The sequence below is a fragment of the Hemitrygon akajei genome, chromosome 23 (genome assembly GCF_048418815.1).
Source record: "Hemitrygon akajei chromosome 23, sHemAka1.3, whole genome shotgun sequence".
NCBI classification, from domain to species: Eukaryota; Metazoa; Chordata; class Chondrichthyes; order Myliobatiformes; family Dasyatidae; genus Hemitrygon; species Hemitrygon akajei.
Window position 1 is genome coordinate 41,972,722 of NC_133146.1, and position 17,746 is coordinate 41,990,467.

General features: G+C 39.5%; 1 protein-coding gene across 3 annotated transcripts in view; it reads right to left on the reverse strand.

Annotated features, from left to right (window-relative positions):
- Positions 1–17,746, reverse strand: part of adgra1b (adhesion G protein-coupled receptor A1b) — a 533,717-nt gene that overhangs the window by 39,295 nt on the left and 476,676 nt on the right. For all 3 annotated transcript variants that reach the window (XM_073027522.1, XM_073027521.1, XM_073027520.1), the window contains one exon: positions 7,472–7,599. In XM_073027522.1, the coding sequence (XP_072883623.1) occupies positions 7,472–7,599 (128 nt within the window). The remainder of the gene's footprint in view (positions 1–7,471; positions 7,600–17,746) is intronic.

Sequence of the window (17,746 nt, forward strand, 5' to 3'; positions counted from 1 at the left end):
GTTGTGCTGGCAGGCTAATGGGTTATTCCTTAATGTAGACATGTAAAAAAAGAATCAAAGGACATGTGTGAGAAAGAACACATTGCAGGGTTGCAGTGAAATAAGGAGTGATGAACAGTTATGATGGATTTGCTGTTGGGGGATTATCAAATAGCCCAAATGCCACTGAAAGTGTACCTATGCAAACAACAGGATCTGTTGTATCCTGTGCAACAGGATTCAGTGTATCCTGTATACTGTATATAGGATACAATACAGTATCCTGTATTGTAGTGTTAGTTACAGCCCCAACTTCACTAATCCTTAGAGGCAACTATAATTTCTCAACTCTGTAATAAATCCTATACTGCCCACTGCATTCTTTCCCTTTTAATAAACGAGTGTGCCCTGTGGTCTAGAGAACCCATCAGCTCCATTCCATACAGCTGTTCTTTCCAATATTCTGACAGTAACAAGAACCATTTCTGGGTAGATTCATACAATCTGGAAATCCAGCTGAGAACTACTATACCTTCTGTGTCTTATACTGCTGGTTAGTTGCACTCTTACCTTCCACCCTTCAGGTTACGAATGCATCAACCTTAACCTTAGTCTGGGCTCGCGGTTTAAGGCTCCCTAGTTCCCTGGTCAGTTGAAACCAATCCCCAATCTTCTCAATCCCCGGAACTAGAGCCCTTCCTCATAATTCATTCTCTAAAATCACTGACCCAACAGCTCCCTGGACAGAGGGTCTAAATTCTAACCACTACCAACCACTCCCTCTGGGCTAGCCACTGATTCAATCACTGTTCCTCCATAACCCTTCCATTCTTCCCCATTGTCCTTATCAGCAACGTGACCTTAAGCCAGTATCTTCATCCCCTGAATGTGACTCTCCTATTCCAAAAACCATTCAAGAATGCAGCACTGGTTCTTGCTCCATTTTCAATTACAAAAATAGGCAACATGTTTCAGCTGAGACCTTGAGCCAGAGTGAGCTATTGCGCCTCACTGCAAAGTTATTTTAAAACAGTAATTTTGACGTTCCAGAATTTCTAGCCCAACATTCTTTATCAACTGTTTGGCTGCCATTCTTTTCAAAGATGTGAGAAACATTACTGTATCTGTCCATTCATGCCTCATCGTTAAAACTGTACTGTTTGGCTTATATTCACTTCTCCCATTCTATCTACAGTAATCATCAGAATTTTTATTTATTTAATGTAGAAATATATCTGAAAGAGCTTTAATATGAATATTATCAATGATACTTGGCTCGCAGCTAGATAAGGAAATGTTTGGGCAGATTACTAAATAGCTGTTTGCACAGGTAGGTTTCTAATGGCAAATTATGAGAGGAATAGTAGAATGTAGAGAAACTTAAGAGGCTCACCAAATTTATCATGTTCCCTTTGACCCTCTCCAATTTGTAATGATGCATCATAAAAAGCATTCTTTCCCGGTGCATCATGGCTCTATATGGTAACTGTTCTGCTCGTGTCTAGAAGAAACTGCAGAGATTGTGCACAAGGCTCAGCACATCACAATCACCAGCCTCCCCTCCATGGACTCTATACACTTCTCACTGCCTCAGAAGATACCACCCACCCTAGACATTCTCTTGTCTCCTCTCCCCTATTGGGCAGAAGATACAAAATCCTGAAAGACTTCAAAGGCTTAAGGTCAGCATATATTCCAGAGAACAATCCTCTACCGCAATAAATTGGACACTACTTCACAATCTACCTTGTTATGGCCTTATATCTTATTGTCTACCTGCACTGCACTTTCACTGGAATTGTAACACTTCATTCTGCATTGTGTTACTGCTGTATCTTGTACGACCTCAACACAGCATTGTCATGAAATTACCTGAATGGATAATATTCAAGACATGTTTTTCACTGTACATGACACAATAATAAGCCAAATTACAAAAATTACCATTTAAAGGGAAAATATCCACACTTCAGGACTTTGTCAGCTGCCATTGCTGGCAAGACTAAATTTTGGGATGATCAACAGTTCAGAATTAGAGGAATACAGATATGTTGCACGGTCTTAGGATTTAACAATATAGAGAGTTGAAGTCTTAAAAGGATTTAGAAACAAGATGGAAATTTACAACTTGGTTAGGCAGGAGGTTATTTATTTATTGAGATTCAGTGCAGAATAGGCCCTTCCAAATGGTGCCACTCTAACTCTAACCTAGTCACTGGACAATTTAATACAACCAGTTAACCTACCAACCGGTACATCGTTGAACTAGGGAAGGAAACTGGAGCACCCGGAGGAAACCCACGTGGTCAAGGGGAGAACGTACAAACTCCTCATAGACAGCGGCATGAATTGACCCAGGTCACTGGTAGTGTAAAGTGTTGTGCTAACCACAACGCTAATTTGTTACCAAGCCAATGTTAATCAGTGAACAGGGTATGCTATGAGATAAGGTGTGGAGGAACTGGGTGAGGACAGGCAGAGGGCAGCAGTATTTTCTACAATCTGTTCGTACATGAAAGGATGAGGGAGAGCAGCCAGGTAATACAGTAGGTATGAATGAAAATTTCAGCAGCTGATGTGCTGGAGCTGCAGTAAAACCAGGTGATTTTATAGAGGTAGAAGCTTCAGCAACAGCAATGGATATGTGCTCTAAGCACATTGCAATGTTCAGAAGACAAGAGATGACTCAGAAATAGTTTGTAGCAGTGACTGAGGCTTCAGATTTCCCAGTCGTTAGCAGACAAAAATCTATGTTCATCCATTATCAGACTTTGGACAAGTAATTTGATAATTTGGATGCAATGGGGATGTTAGGAGAAGTACAGCTGCCTAGGAAAATACACCATGTCTTCTTTATTCCTCTGTTTAATGTGTTACATGTCAGTATAATCCATAGCCATTCATCTGTCCTCTTGAAGAATATTGTAATTTTCTCCACTACATTCAAGTTTTGCATCTTCTACAGATTTCAAAATTCTGAGCTATTCACCTAAGCCATTTCAAGATCTGATGATGAACCATCATCATGAACAGTAACTGTCCCAGCATTGAAACATCACCAGAAATTTCACTCAAGTTTATTGAAAGGCAGCACACAGTAGGCCCTTCCAGCCCTTTGAGCCATGCTGCCCAACAATCCCACGATTCAACCCTAGCCTCATCACAGGACAACTTACAATGCCCAATTAACCTACCAACTGGTACCTCTTTGGACTGTGGGAGGAAACCGGAGCATCCGGAGGACACACACGCACTCACAGGGAAAACGTACCAGTCTGAAACACAAACTTTCTATTCCACAACTAATTTTTCATTCAGTGTTTCTGCCCGTTTAATCCTATCAGATTTAGTTTAGCTACAAATTATGTTACAGTGTATTAAATTCCCTTTGAAAGTCTTTATATGAAAAACTATTTGCAATGTTCTTATTCAACTCCTTTGTTGGCCTATCACAAACCTCTGAATACATTTTCTCAATCAAACTTTTGGTGGCTCCTTAATAAATACACCTTTGTCCAACCAGGGGTGATTTTTTCTTTCTGAAAGCTTCTTCACCACCAGTGACTGGAAGAAAATTGCCTGGTTTATTTTCCTACCACTTAGAGGTCAAATTACTGCCATTCACAATTCTTCTGTTCACTGACACCGCCTTGTATCAAAAGAGGGTTGACAGATAGTTCAATTTTAGGGAGGGCGGATCAGAAAGAGTTATATTTCTAAAGTCACAACACACATTAGTGCGACAAAGTGTAGAGCAAGCTTTTATTATAGCTGTAAAATCAGCCTGTTATAAGGATTAGGAAGCACAGTGGGCTGACATTTCTTTTATTAACGTAGCCTACATAGGAAACAATCCCAGCAGGAAGGAAAGGGAAAATTCTCTCCCAACCAGCTTAAAGGATTTAGTAAACACTTTTTTTTGTGAAGCTTTAACTCTGTACCTACTGGATATAGGTCAACATCACAAAATTAAAACTATTAGCCATATAGAGGGGAGGATTTGGAGAACTGGCACTGAGTTGCAATGGGCACTTCTGCTATGTCACTGTATTTATTGTGTGATTCCTAAACGTCACTTTCCTAAGTTTAACGTTTATCTCTAAAATCGAAAGTAGCTTTCACATGTATCCTTTCTCTCTTTGTTTATCCAAACTACAGTAAAGAGATTGCTCCTGTGCTGAAATGGCAACGCAAGCATAGTCAACAACACAAATTTCAATGAGATGCTTGCAGTGAGGGGATTCATCACCATCTGCAGAAGTCAGATCACATGGTCATTTTAACAGTGGGATGAAGATGTTTACAAAAGTTAAAACAGAATGTGAGCATTATTTGAGCTTTTAGAAAGAAACAGGAGTTTAACCTTTAAAAAAAGATGCCTCATCTTGCAGACTATGGAAACATATTTCTAATTCCTTTGGAAATTGAACTCGTTTTTGTGGAAATGTAGTTGTAATGTCATGATGCAAGAATTAAACCAACCTTTAAAGCTATTAAAACAAAGGAAACAAAATCCAGTGTAAATCAGTTCTATAAACCTGAAATTAACTCAGGAATAATTTTATCCCTGCTTTTAAATTATTTTCTGGAATGTATGCTTCATTATCAAAGTCAGTACTTTTATTATCCATCTCTAATTGGTAGTGAGCTAAAATCTTGAACCACTATCATCTTTCTGGTAGAGTGACCTCATTTGGTAGGGAATTCCCCATTGTGGACTACATGATGATAAAAGACTGATTAAGTATCACCATAGAAAAATTGTGTGTGCCTTGCAGACAACGGTGATCCATGCAACTATTGCCCTCATCCTCTTTGGTGGTAGAAAATGAGAGTCTGGGATACTCAGTTGGAACAGTGTGGGTGAGTCACTGCTGTGCCTTTTGCAGATGGCATGTACTGAAAGGTGGAGAAAATGAATGGAGTGGGTGCTTGTCAAGTGGGCTGCTTTGTTCTGGGCAATGCTGACATTGAGAGGCAATGGAAATTATGTTACATGTGCTTTTCAGCTTCTAAAGAAGCTTTGGAATGCACACAAGTGCGGAAAAGATTTGCCAAGACTTAAGGGACTGAGTTATAGGGAGTGGTTGAACAAGAAAGGACTTTACTCCTTACAGCAAAGGAGACTGAGAGGTGATCTTATAGAGGTGTGTAAAATCATGAGGGGCATAGATAGCTTGAATGCACTCAATCTGTTTCCCTGTGTTGGGGCATCAAGATCTGAAGGTCATAGGTTTAAGATGAGAGGGGTAAGATTTGAGAGGAAACTGACGGGCAATATTTTTACACAATGCGGTACCTATGTTGAATCTATGCTGTCAGAGGAAGTGGTTGAGGCAAGTGCAATAACAGCATTTAAAAAAGATACATGGATTGAAAAGGTTTAGAAGGTTATTTAACAAGATGCTGTCTCACGTAGAGTTCTTGTCTTTTCAATAGGTTCAATAGGTACATTTAATGTCAGGGAATGTGTACGATATACATCCTGAAAATCTTTTGACACTGTCCAGAAGGAGGCAATGGCAAACCACTTCTGTAGAAAAATCTGCCGAGAGCAATCATTGTCATGGCAAGACCATGATCGCCTACGTCATACCACATGGCATGTAACAAACAAATCTGGAACAGAAGAGATTAAGTGGGCTCATGGAATGGTGTTCTGCCATCACAAACCAGTTTGATTCATTCATGATATCATTAAAAACCCATGTGTATGTCTTTTGAGGATAAGTTGAGAGAACTAGGGCTTTCTCTTTGGAGTGAAGGAAGATGAGACCTTCAGCAAATACAATAACCTTTACTTGAGCATGTTAAGGCTGCATCAGTGAAATTCCTTGGATTTACATTAACTTCAGTTTCAGCAAGGTTCTTTGTTGCTACAGTTGGTCACATATTGCCTTGATATTGTCACATTCCCAGTGTTCAGGTCATCAGTTCATGTTTAGAGCATCATCTTGTTGAGGTCTGGATCTGAGTGGTTCTGTCAAAATCTAAACAGATTTGTCAATGAATGAAGTGTAATTATACCTTCCATCACTTAGGCCGAAAGAGTGGCAATTAGTTGGAATGGATTGGCTTTAGTTTTTTTATGGGCAGGTCATAACTGGGGAATTTTCCATATTGTCAATTGGATTCCTGTGTTGTAAATATATTGGAACACATTGACTAAAGACACAACCTAAAGCGTTTGATACAGTATATGTTCTTGGGTGTTTAATGATATCATGAATGAATCAAACTGGTTTGTGACGGCAGCACACCATTCCATGATCCTGCTTAATCTCTTCTGCTCCAGATTCTTTACTTTGTTATGTGTCATGCCGTATGACGAAGGCAATCATGGTCTTTCAATGACAATGATTGTTCTTGGTAGATTTCTCTACAGAAGTGGTTTTGCCGTCACTTTCTTCTGGACGGTGTCTTTACAAGATGGGTGACCCAGTCATTATCAATACTCCAGAGATTGTCTGCCCGTGTCAGTGGTCACATAGCTAGGACTTGTGAGACACACCAGCTGCTCACCACCTATCCCCATGGCTTCACATGACATTGAACGGTGGGCTAAGCAGGTGTTGCCCAAGAGTAACCTCCAGGCTAGCAGAGGGAAGGAGTGCATTACATCTCCTAAGCTAGAGGCATATCCCTACCCCGCTACCCTCTGTTCCAGATTAGATTTCCCGTATTTTACTTAATTAATTTCTCAAATATTTCTGATTTAATGAACAGAATGGCCCAAAGCATTACAACATAGTTTGACCACATAATGATTTGATTCCACTGGCAAACTGCAAATTTGATCTCTTCTGGGTGATTGGCAGAAGATGACACAGGGAAAAAAGTATCCATGACCTTGAGTTTATAGCCCAGAAGGGTAATGGAAACATATTCAGTCATGGCTTTCAAAAAGAATTAGGGAAATAAAAGAAGGAGAAAAAAATTATAGGGCAAGGGAGATAGAGATCGGAAGTGGGATCAACTGGATGTCTTGTACAGAGAGCACATAGTAGCTCATGGAAAAATGCCGCATTCCTTGGTGTAAAGAATCTATGGTTCTATATTGTTAAGTTTGCTATTGTTGGTTGTGCTGAAGTAATTGGAGAAATTTAATTCTAAGTCCACAAAAAACCTCCACTTTATTTTAATATCATTGATTCTGTTGTTTGTGTGTTCTAAAATGAACATTTGGATATATGTTCGTTTTTAGCTATAATAAGGCTCTATTACCTCGATTAGAGATTTTATTTCTTTGCTGATTGAAAACATTTATCACTCTTCTGTTCTGCATCAGAACTACGTAAGTTTCCAGCTTGGACCTCCCCACTCAGTCTATCCCTTTACATACCAATATATTCCTCTTTTTTCTTCTTCTCCATAGTACGTACATGCATTCTTCATTGTAATGAGACAGAAATCTGGCCAAGTTAAAATTCACTTTTAAAAATACATACTGCATACTTTAATATGGCTTTCAGAGGAACAAATCGATTGCTACCTGTGATGCACAATATAGGTGATAATGGATGCAAAGACACAGAGCAAAAGGACTGCAGTGCAGGCATATACCACAGGGTGCAGGAACTCCCCTGGGTACTGATTGAAGGAAAGCACTGTCTTCAAATCCTGAAAAAAAAAGCCAAAAAAAAATCATTAATATTCATTAATATTCACAGCTTTCTTAACCTGGTGAGAAAATGGGGTTACTGCATTAAACTTTACATTAAGACACAAGAAATAGAACAATAAATATCCCTTCATGTTGCTCGTCATTCAGAAAGATCATGGGTATATTTTACCTCAGCAACATAGTCCTGCAATGACCTAATATTCTTTGATTCCCTTAATATCCAAAAAATTCATCAATCCTGTTTGGAATATTCCAAAAAGAATGCTGCAGAGACTTGATCACTTCCCGTAGCATTCTTGGGTGTAGCATGTCTTTTGTGCTTGTTTTTTGTCTTGAATGTGACTCTGGAACTGTTGGAGCCTGTGATTTGCAGTTTGGAGATCTGTAGTCTCAGAGAGGGTTCCAGGAGGCAGAGGCAGCATGTGCGGACCCTGTGGCGAGAAGGCTGCAAGCCCATGTTTGACTCCATTTTGCCAATTAAAATTTCTATTGTTCACCAATTAAAGTAACGAGAGAGACTGAAACCTCAAGGTCAATGTGGAAGGTGAGCACTGGCTGCCTGCCTTTTGATCGCTGGGGGATCGCTCTGCTGCTGGAGTGGGAAAGGCCAGCCACCATGCCTGGAGAATGTTTCCCAGGTTTTCTGCATTTTGGTTATGGACTTGGACTATAGACTTTTTTTTCAGTCTTATAGTTTTTTATATTCTGTGTAATTTGCCCGATCTTGATTTGGAGGTCGATGTTTCATTTTTGTTCTTTTTTTGTGTGGGGAGGAGGGATTTGGGGGTTGATGATCGTGCTGCCATTCTTTTCTTTCTTGGTTTCATGGCTACCCGGAGAAGAATTTCAGAGTTGTATATTTTGACAATAAATGAACCTTTGAAAGATTGACTATATCACTGGACGACAAAGATTTTGCTTCCTGAATACTTTTAGGTGTATCTTTTGGATTTTGGGCTGCTGATCATGAAAATCACCATGGAATTTCCCTATTACACACCTTTTTGAAATCACATCTATTTATTATTTCAATTCCTAATTCAAGTCAGAATAATTGACGTGAAGGTTAAGGAAGGCATTTTTGTTGGTCCACAAATCAAACACGTTCTCAATAACAGGCAATTCAGGTGGGATTGGAGAATACCACATGGAAGGTATTCAAGGATGTTGTTGAAAATTTTCTTGGTTGATTACAGAGCACCAAACTACGTGCAGCTGGTTGACAGCATGCTTCAAGCGTGTAAAACCATTAAGAGCAACATGTCAGTAAAGATTCATTTTCTGCATTCCCATTTAGACTTCTTCCCTGCAAACCTTAGCGTTGTCAGTGATGAAAGGTTTCACCAGGACATTAAGGTCATTGAGAAACTGTATCAGGGCAAGTGGAATCCATCAATGCTGGCTGATTATTGTTGGACCCTTAAGTGAGAACCCTCAAGACATCGAGTACAAACAAAAATAATCAACAAATCGTTTTTAGCTTAGTTGAATGATTCCAAAGCATCATTATTCAATTAAACACATTATATTCCATGAAAGTTAATTTCTTGTTTCTCCAAATTCCAATATGATACAGGTAGTCTAAAATTATATCATAATCAAAATTGTTGTCCTCTGAATTCTGAGTGCAATTTCTTCTCAGTTTAGTATTGAATATTTGACTCCTTATTTTGAGATTGTGAATCCCTGTACCAGACCCGCCAGCAACTGCACTCTACATTCCAATGAGATCACCTCTTATCCTTCTAATTCCCAGCGATTACAGATTGAGTGTGTTTAATCAATCCTCATAGAATATACCCCATTGCACAAATCAGTCTGGTGAACCTTCGGTGCTTTTCCTCTGTTGCAAGTAAGTCCTTTCTCAGATATGAAGAGCAGATTTGCACACAATATTCTAGGTGCAGTCTCAATGGGACCCTACATTACATTATTCCATATGGTTATCATTCGTCAGGGCTTAGAAAAATTACACTCACATGCAGTAATTCTTTGAAAAATATGACAGCTTTTTTTTAAAAGCAACTATAATTTTGTCACATTATCATGTGTTTTTTTCTGTATTTCACCCAGCTTCAGCTGGCACAATGCAAGATACTTCACGAAGGATCAGCTCCAGTTAATTCATAAGAAATAGCATGATTTCTACATAAGCCTTTGCAAATCTTCACATTACGTTTTGAGAAAAAGGGAAAATATGATTGGTAGAAAGATAAAAGAGCAACATTTATAAAGAAATCAATAATTTCCACCAAAAATATTTGGTTTATGTTTGAGCAATCTTTTCCATCGCCTACTTTTACAGAACATAAAGCCCAATATTTTGCAGTTAATCATGAGAGAATGTCTGGATGCAACATTGTTGTTAAACTGCTAATGAAATCTCAGTTTTCAAAAGTGAGATTTCTGTGAATGCAGCTTTATTGGCACTAATGAAACATTAGCACATGATCATGACACAGTGCAATAATTATCCGTTAATGCTTCTCAAGCATTTAATCACATTATGAACATAAACATCAAAAAGTTCATGGAGCTTTTATGATTGAAGCTTTGAAAATGGACGATGGGATTGCTATCCAGGGCTTGTTACCTCAGGACGGAAACTGTTTTAATAGCTGCGCTCTTTAAATCTAGTCTGTACCTCATTTGGTGACAGAAGGTGTTGGCAGGCATTTGGGAGTTCATCATGATCTGTGAGACATTGAAATATAGCACAGCATATGAGAGAAGAGGGCCTATGGTTTACTGCCGCTGCACCACTGCCTTTTGGGCAGAAGGTGGAGAGAGAAGGAGAGTTGAACCATTCTCTCCTGAATTATCCTCAGAAAGAAGTGGGAGGAACCACAATACACTGCACCAGATAATTGAAAGACCCCACATGAACGGTTCAAGGCTAATGAAATCAATTTACATGCCATTTCTCATGAGCTACAGCCCAATAGACCAGTCACCTGTATGAAATTGCCATTAATCTGTGATTGTGTCTAGCATTTGTATGCTATGTCGTGTCCTTACATGACCCAGCAGTGTTATAGGAATCACGTATCTCCCAGCCTGCAAAGATTGGCAATTGCTTAATTACAGCAGGCAGAAGAGCTGAAATATTTCATAATATTCATTGGCATACATCACTCCCTCTTTCAGAACAAGGGGGGGGGAACTTCTGAATTTGATGATGCATTAATGGAAATGTAATCCAGATCTGCTGGAATTTACTAGTAAACTGATTCTGTGGTCTACACTACTGCAGGATTTAGTAGAATGGGTCAGCCTCAATGTTCATGATGGTGTACTTAATTGCCTTTTGCTGCCTGAGGCTCGGCAGGTGCTGAACGATTTTTTGTAAACAACAATAAGGAAGAACGGGGATAGTGGAAGGAAAGATGTAAGAGACAACCCAGAAATCCAGTTCTTCATGCACTGTCTCATTCGACTGCAAGGCCACATTTTGGAATTTTGATTAGGCTGAATTTGTGTTGTGGGTCTGTCTGGCAGCAGAGGGGAGTACAACAGCAGCTGTAGCTGAATGAAACATAGGTGGTGTGTGAATTCGCAGAGCATTCAGATGATTTGGTGAAAGACAGGTTCAAACTCACTTGGCCGTTGTGGACATCATATCTGTCAACATGTTCTGCGAACAGACTTCCGATGGAGTCTAAAAGGAGCTCAGTTTTGCTGAAGCTTCTCTTGCAGTTACCCCGAGGAAACCAGCTTTCAAATCCTATACCAGATCAGTGCTGACACGAGATCAATAACTCTATGGATTTTAATACTGAAGAGGGTAGGAAGAAATATAACAAGGAAGAATAGTTCTTCTTTTTAAATTGTTTTGGTAACAGTTATTGTGTTTTTGTGAGTGTACTAAGTGAATTTTATAGTTGCACACCACTTGGGAAATATTTAACATTTGAATTATTGCTTTAATACTTCAATGGTTCAATAGTTCAATTTAATATCAGAGAATATATACAGTATACAACCTGAAATCCTTACTCTTCACAGATATCCAAGAAACAGAAAAAAACCTAAAGAATGAATGACAGAAATGTTAGAACCTCAAAAGGAATACTACTTATTCCTTTTTACAGTATCTCCCTTCTCTCTCTTCTGGCAGCTTGACTGGCTCCAGTACCACCAGTACTTGCTTCCAATGCAGCTACATTCTAATGCTATTAACTACAATGTACTCACAGAGTCGCAGAATCACACAGAGATACAACATGGAAACTTGCCGTGGGGATGGCAGGGGAGCGTAACAGTTAGTGCCTTCAGTAAGATTGGGGTTCAATTCCTGCAGCTGTCTGTAAGGAGTTTGTATGTCCTCCCTGTGACCTTGTATATTTTCTCAAGGTGCTTTGCTTTTTCCCACATTCCCAAGACATATGGGTTTGGGTTAGTAAGTTGTGGGCATTCCACGTTGGCACTGTAAGTGTGGCAATACCTCCATGCTGCCCCTACTTTAAGATCAATGTAACCCTTCCCTTCCATATAGCCCTCCATTTTTCTATCACCCATGAGCCTATCTTCCATATGTCTTTAATCTGAGAATTTCTAATAAGCTCTTTAAAACTTTTGCCTGTCCGTCCCTTGATGTAACTCATGAATGTCATGCACTGTTGACCACGACTTTCTCTTCCATCAGTTTTTCCCGTCACTGCAAGCTGTTCGAGCTTCTCTTTCCTCAGTACATGTCCCAGAATTTCCAGCTGCCATTTCCTGATTGATGATATCAGCTCTCTTCTTAATCCACCATTATCACCCACGTCAAATGACACGGTACACATGATGAAGATGTGCTTCTTAAATGTCCCTAATGTATCTGCTTCTGCCACCAACCCTGGCAGTGCTTTCTACGTACCCACCACTCTGTAAAAAAAAAACTTACCTCTGGTATTCCCCCTTATACTTTCTCCAATCACCTTAAAATTAGGCCTCCTGATATTAGCCATTTCTGCCCTGGGAAAAGGTCTCTGTTTATTCATTCGTTCTATGCCACTCATCACCTTGTACACCTCTATCAAATCACCTCTCATCCTCCAGTCTAAAGAGAAAAGTCCTAGCTTGCTCATCCTATCCTCTAGTCCAGGCAGCACCCTGATAAATCTCATCTGCACCCCTTCTAAAGCTTTCACATCCTTCCTATAATGAGGCGACCAGAACTGAATGCAATATTCCAAGTGTGGTCTAACCAGTTTTACAGAGTTGCAACATTACCTCACGGTTCCTGAACTCAATCCTCTAATTAATGAAGGCCAACCCACTATACACTTTCCTAACTACCCTATCAACTTGCGCTGCAACTTTGAGGGATCTATGGATGTGAACCCCAAGATCCCTTTCTTCCTCCACATTGTTAAAAATCCTGCCTTTTTCTTGAATTCTGCTTTCAAATTCGACCTTCAAAATGAATCGCTTCACACTTTTCTGAGTTGAACACCAGTTTTGACTAATATTCACCAAAAGTCCTTGAAAACTGTCTTTAAGGCATCAATCTGAGCTGAAATACAGTGATAGTTACGAAGTATTTCGCTATTCTTGAATGCAAAGTGCTTGAACAGTTCGCATCGCTTGTTAAAGACATTATGCGATTGTAGCTTTTCCTCTCTTTTTGCCTGAGTTGCCAGAATAAAAAAACGAGAATCAGAATCAGGTTTAATTTCACTGGCATATGTTATTTTGCGGCAGCAGTACATTGCAATACATATTAATAATAAAAGACTATAATTTACAATAAGTATATATAAAAATAAGTTAGTTGTGCAAAAAGCGAGGAAAAAATACTGAGGTGGTGTTCATGGATTGAATGTCCATTCAAAATTCTGATGGCGCGGGAAGAAGCTGTTCCTGAAATGTTAAGGGTGTGTCTTCAGGCTCCTGTACCTCCTCCTTGATGGTAGTGATGAGAAGAGGGCATGTCCTAGGTGATGGGCGTCTTTAATGAAGGATGTTGCCTTTTTGAGGCATTGCCTTTTGAAGATGTCCTAAATATTGTGGGGGCTCGTGCCCATGACGGACCAGGCTGAGTTTACAACCTTTGCCAGTCCTGTGCAGTGGCCCCTCCATATCAGATAATGATGCAGCCAGCTAGAATGCTCTCTACAATACATCTATAGAAATTTGTCATTTGTCTTTTTGACATATCACGCCTCCTCAAACTCCTAATGAAATATAGCTGCTCTCATGCCTTTCTTGTAATTGCATCAATATGTTCGGCCCAGGATAGATCTTCAGAGATGTTGAAACCCAGGAACTTGAAACTGTTCACCTTTCCACTGCTGATCCCTCGATGAGAACTGGTACGTGTTCCCTTGACCTCCCATCCCTGAAGTCCACTGTCAATTCCTTGGTCTTACTGATGATGAATGCAAGGTTGTTGTTGTGACACCGCTCAACCAGCTCATCTATCTCAAACCTATAAGGCCTTTCATCACCATCTGAAACTCTGCCAACAATGGTTATGTCATTAACTTTTGAGCTGTGACTAGCCACACAGTCACGGTACAGAGACAGTAGAGCAGTGGACCAAGCACACACACTTGAGGTGTGCCAATGTTGATTGTCAGCAAGAAGGAGAAGTTATTTATGATCTGCAGACAGTGATCTCCTGAAGAGGATGTGCAGGTTCCATTTACAGAGGGAAGTAAAGAGGTCCAGATTTTGAAGCTTGTTGATTAGAACTGAGTGTATGATTGTGTTGAACGCTGAGCTGTAAACAATAAACAGCAGCCTATGTAGGTATTACTATTGCCCAGGTGATCCAAGGCCCAGTGGAGAGCCAGTAATATTGCATATGATGTAGACCTATTGTGGTGATCGGAAAATTGCAGTGGGTCCAGGTCTTTGCTTAGGCATGAGTTGAACCTCTCAAAACACTTCATCACAGTAGATGAGAGTGCCACTGGGCGATAGTTATCATGTTAAGCAGGTATTTGACTTTTTTTTTCTCTGGGAGTGGAGAACAAGTGGGACTAGCTCTTTGTCATAGATATCCAGTAACTATCAGCTCAAAATATAACAGAGTAAGGCCAGCACACCATTGAAGTTATGGAGAAAGTCCAGAAGTTTTGTTTTCCGTTATGATAACATAATTATTTTTGGCTGTGCCATATAAAATTAACATAAAATTTGCAGGGTCTTCATTAATAGAAAGGGTCACAAGTATGATTTAATTTTGTTGTAATTAGTTTTTATAATGTTATATTCCATCGAAACAGTTTACAGAACACTATTTATTGCATGAATTTGGATTTTCCGTAGATTGGAACTTCAGCTTTTGAAAAGATGCATCAGAATTGAAATTTTAGCAGGGCAGTCTTTCTGACTGCTTTCAAATAGAAGTTACCATTCTAAATACATGGCATGCAGGAGTTTCCAACCTTTTTTTATGGCATGGAGCCTTACCATTAACTGAGGGGTCCATAGACCCCAGGTTGGGAAACACTGCCAGAATGGGTTCTTAATTGGGGCAGTCATGTTCTTTTCCATTTTTATACAATCAAAGCAGGCAACTCACATTGGTATCTAAATCTTCCAGTGAAGGGTAGGAGCTCTGAAGTGAAGAGGCTATGTTTTAAATTAACTTACTGAGGGCACATTAACAACTGGATGAGGACCAGGAATAGTTATTATTTGCACTTGCAGCTTGCCACCCCTACACTCTGCAGCACTGTGAATGGAGCCTATAATGACATCTGTTACTCAGAGAAAATCGAACATTTTGTGACTGGGTTATTCAATACAGAGCTGACATTGACATTACTTTGCAATCAGACCCATTTTATATTGCATGGAGCAGCCAATCTTAATATTACAATCACAGCACTTAGCGTGAATAGTCTATCACAGCTATTCACGTCACATCAGACCAGAGTAAAATACATTTTCTTGACAAATGCTTCTTAGTAAGGGTGAAGCTAGTACTGGAAGTTAATGTCAACCATTAAAAAAAATTTTTTTTTGAACTTAAGGTATAATTTCAAAATTCTAAAAATGATATCATTCTATTCCAAGTAAGAAAATTCCACCAATGCCATGGTGAAAATGAAAGAAATATGCTTCAGATGCTGGATGAGATATGTAAGGAAGATTGAGAGAAGTAAGGGTGGAAATTGCATAAGTACTGTTCACAATCTTCCAATTACCATTTGATTTGGGGGCTTAGCTGGAGGAGTGGAGCACTGTAAATGACTTGACGTTCTTCTCCACACCTTGTGGCACATCGTGTGGCAATCTTGCCTTTTATTTAGCAATTGTCCGTTTTTTTGAGGCCAGGGTGCTAGCTCAACCCAGCACAGATGGAAAACGTGTAAGGAGCTGGCCTGATTTGAACCCGGGACCACTTGCCTTGAAGTCTAGTGTGGATGCCACTACACCACCTCCTCGCCATTGTAAGTGATAGGTAAAGAGTAATCAACTCAGTCCAGGCATAAGGGTATGAGAATAAACTGGGTGTGAGAGTAAACCAGCAACTACAGACCAGGTGTAAGGTTAAACCACCAGCCACAGACCAGGTGTAATGATAAATCAGCAACTACTGACAAAGTGTAAAGGTAACCACAGACCAGATGTCATAGTAAACTAGCCAGAGGCAGATCTACAGAGTAAGCAGCATGAAACTGTTGCCATTGGTGAAAAGGTTGAGAATGCAAGAACCAAAGGTTAGTTAGTTTGTACTTGGTATGCATTGTTTGACAGAGTGGTGAAAGAAGATTCAATTACTTAATTGATCTTGAAATCAAAGAAACACACAGATTTGGAGAAAGAACAAATGTGTGCGACTAGCTCAATTGTTTTATCACATGGCTTGAATGGCATTTTCCTGTGCTATGAATCTATTACAAAATCAATTTAAGTATCAATTTGGATAATGATCTGGAAGTAGACCATTATCCCTTTGCTAATTTTTGGAAGAATGATGGTTTAACAAATGTCAGGTCATCCACTACCCAACTCTAACTCTATCACTCTCTTATTCAAATAGACTACAAGACTTGAAATAACTTCTGCAGAACCCAGCATCCTAGAATTATGTCATCCATGTAAAAAAGATGGATTCTTTTTTTAAAAAACCTAATATTCTTTTCATAGGATTCATGTTTAATACTTGCCTTTTAATATGAAAATAATAAGCTATTTATTATATTTAAATATAATAATATATTTCATCTTGTTTGTGCACATCATAGCACTCATAAATTTATATTACATTTGGTCGTGTTATGTACGTCCATTCCATGTCACAGCAGTAAGACATTAAACCAAATGCTAGAGAATCATTTAGAAAGTACCAGCAAGGATTTGATAAGCAGATAGAAAAGGTGCTGATGAATAATCAGCATTGTCTTTTTATAAGTAGGAAATATCAACAGCTAGCTTGCCCTGAAAGCAAAGCCAAGGCGAAGTATAAATGATTAAGATCCAGAATTTGGATTGCACAGCACAGAAGCTTTTGAATGCAACGTTATTTAGTTTCAGTAAAAAAATAAAGTGTAAAGAAAAGTTGTGGATTTACTCAGAACTTCACAAAGTGTGCAATTTTCCTTCTGGTCCTCTGGAAACTCTTCTGGCATCCTTCCATTTTAATGCCATCCTTTCTACAGCAGGGTGACCTGAACTGTAGACAGTACTCTCTTTAACTATGTCTTCTACAGCTGTAATATGACGTACTAACTCCTGTACTCAGTATCCTGACTGATGAAGGAAAGTGTGCCAAATGCTGCCTTCACCATTCTGTTTACCTGTCTTGCTACTTTCAAGGGACTACAGGTCTAGGTCCCCATACTTAACAGCATTTTATACAGTGCTGGGGAAAAAAAAGGACAAATCTCTTTTAGCTAAATAATTAGTGATTTCTCCTTGGAGCACCCAGTGAACCATCCTTACCCAATCGTGATCTTGAAACCCCACTTCACAGTTTCTTGCCAGTTCTATTGAAAACCCAGCCCCAACCCACACATAGTCCGAGAGCTGGTTTCTTGGCTTAATTTCTACATTGATACTTTTCCTATCAATGACCTGACTGACCTGCGTGCTACTCTTGTCACCCCTTGCTTCCGATGACCAGGTGCAATCTTAATGATACTGTTTCCTGCCAACTGGGTTCCTGCCCCAACCCTCCTATTGTCCTCCTTGGGTCTCTCA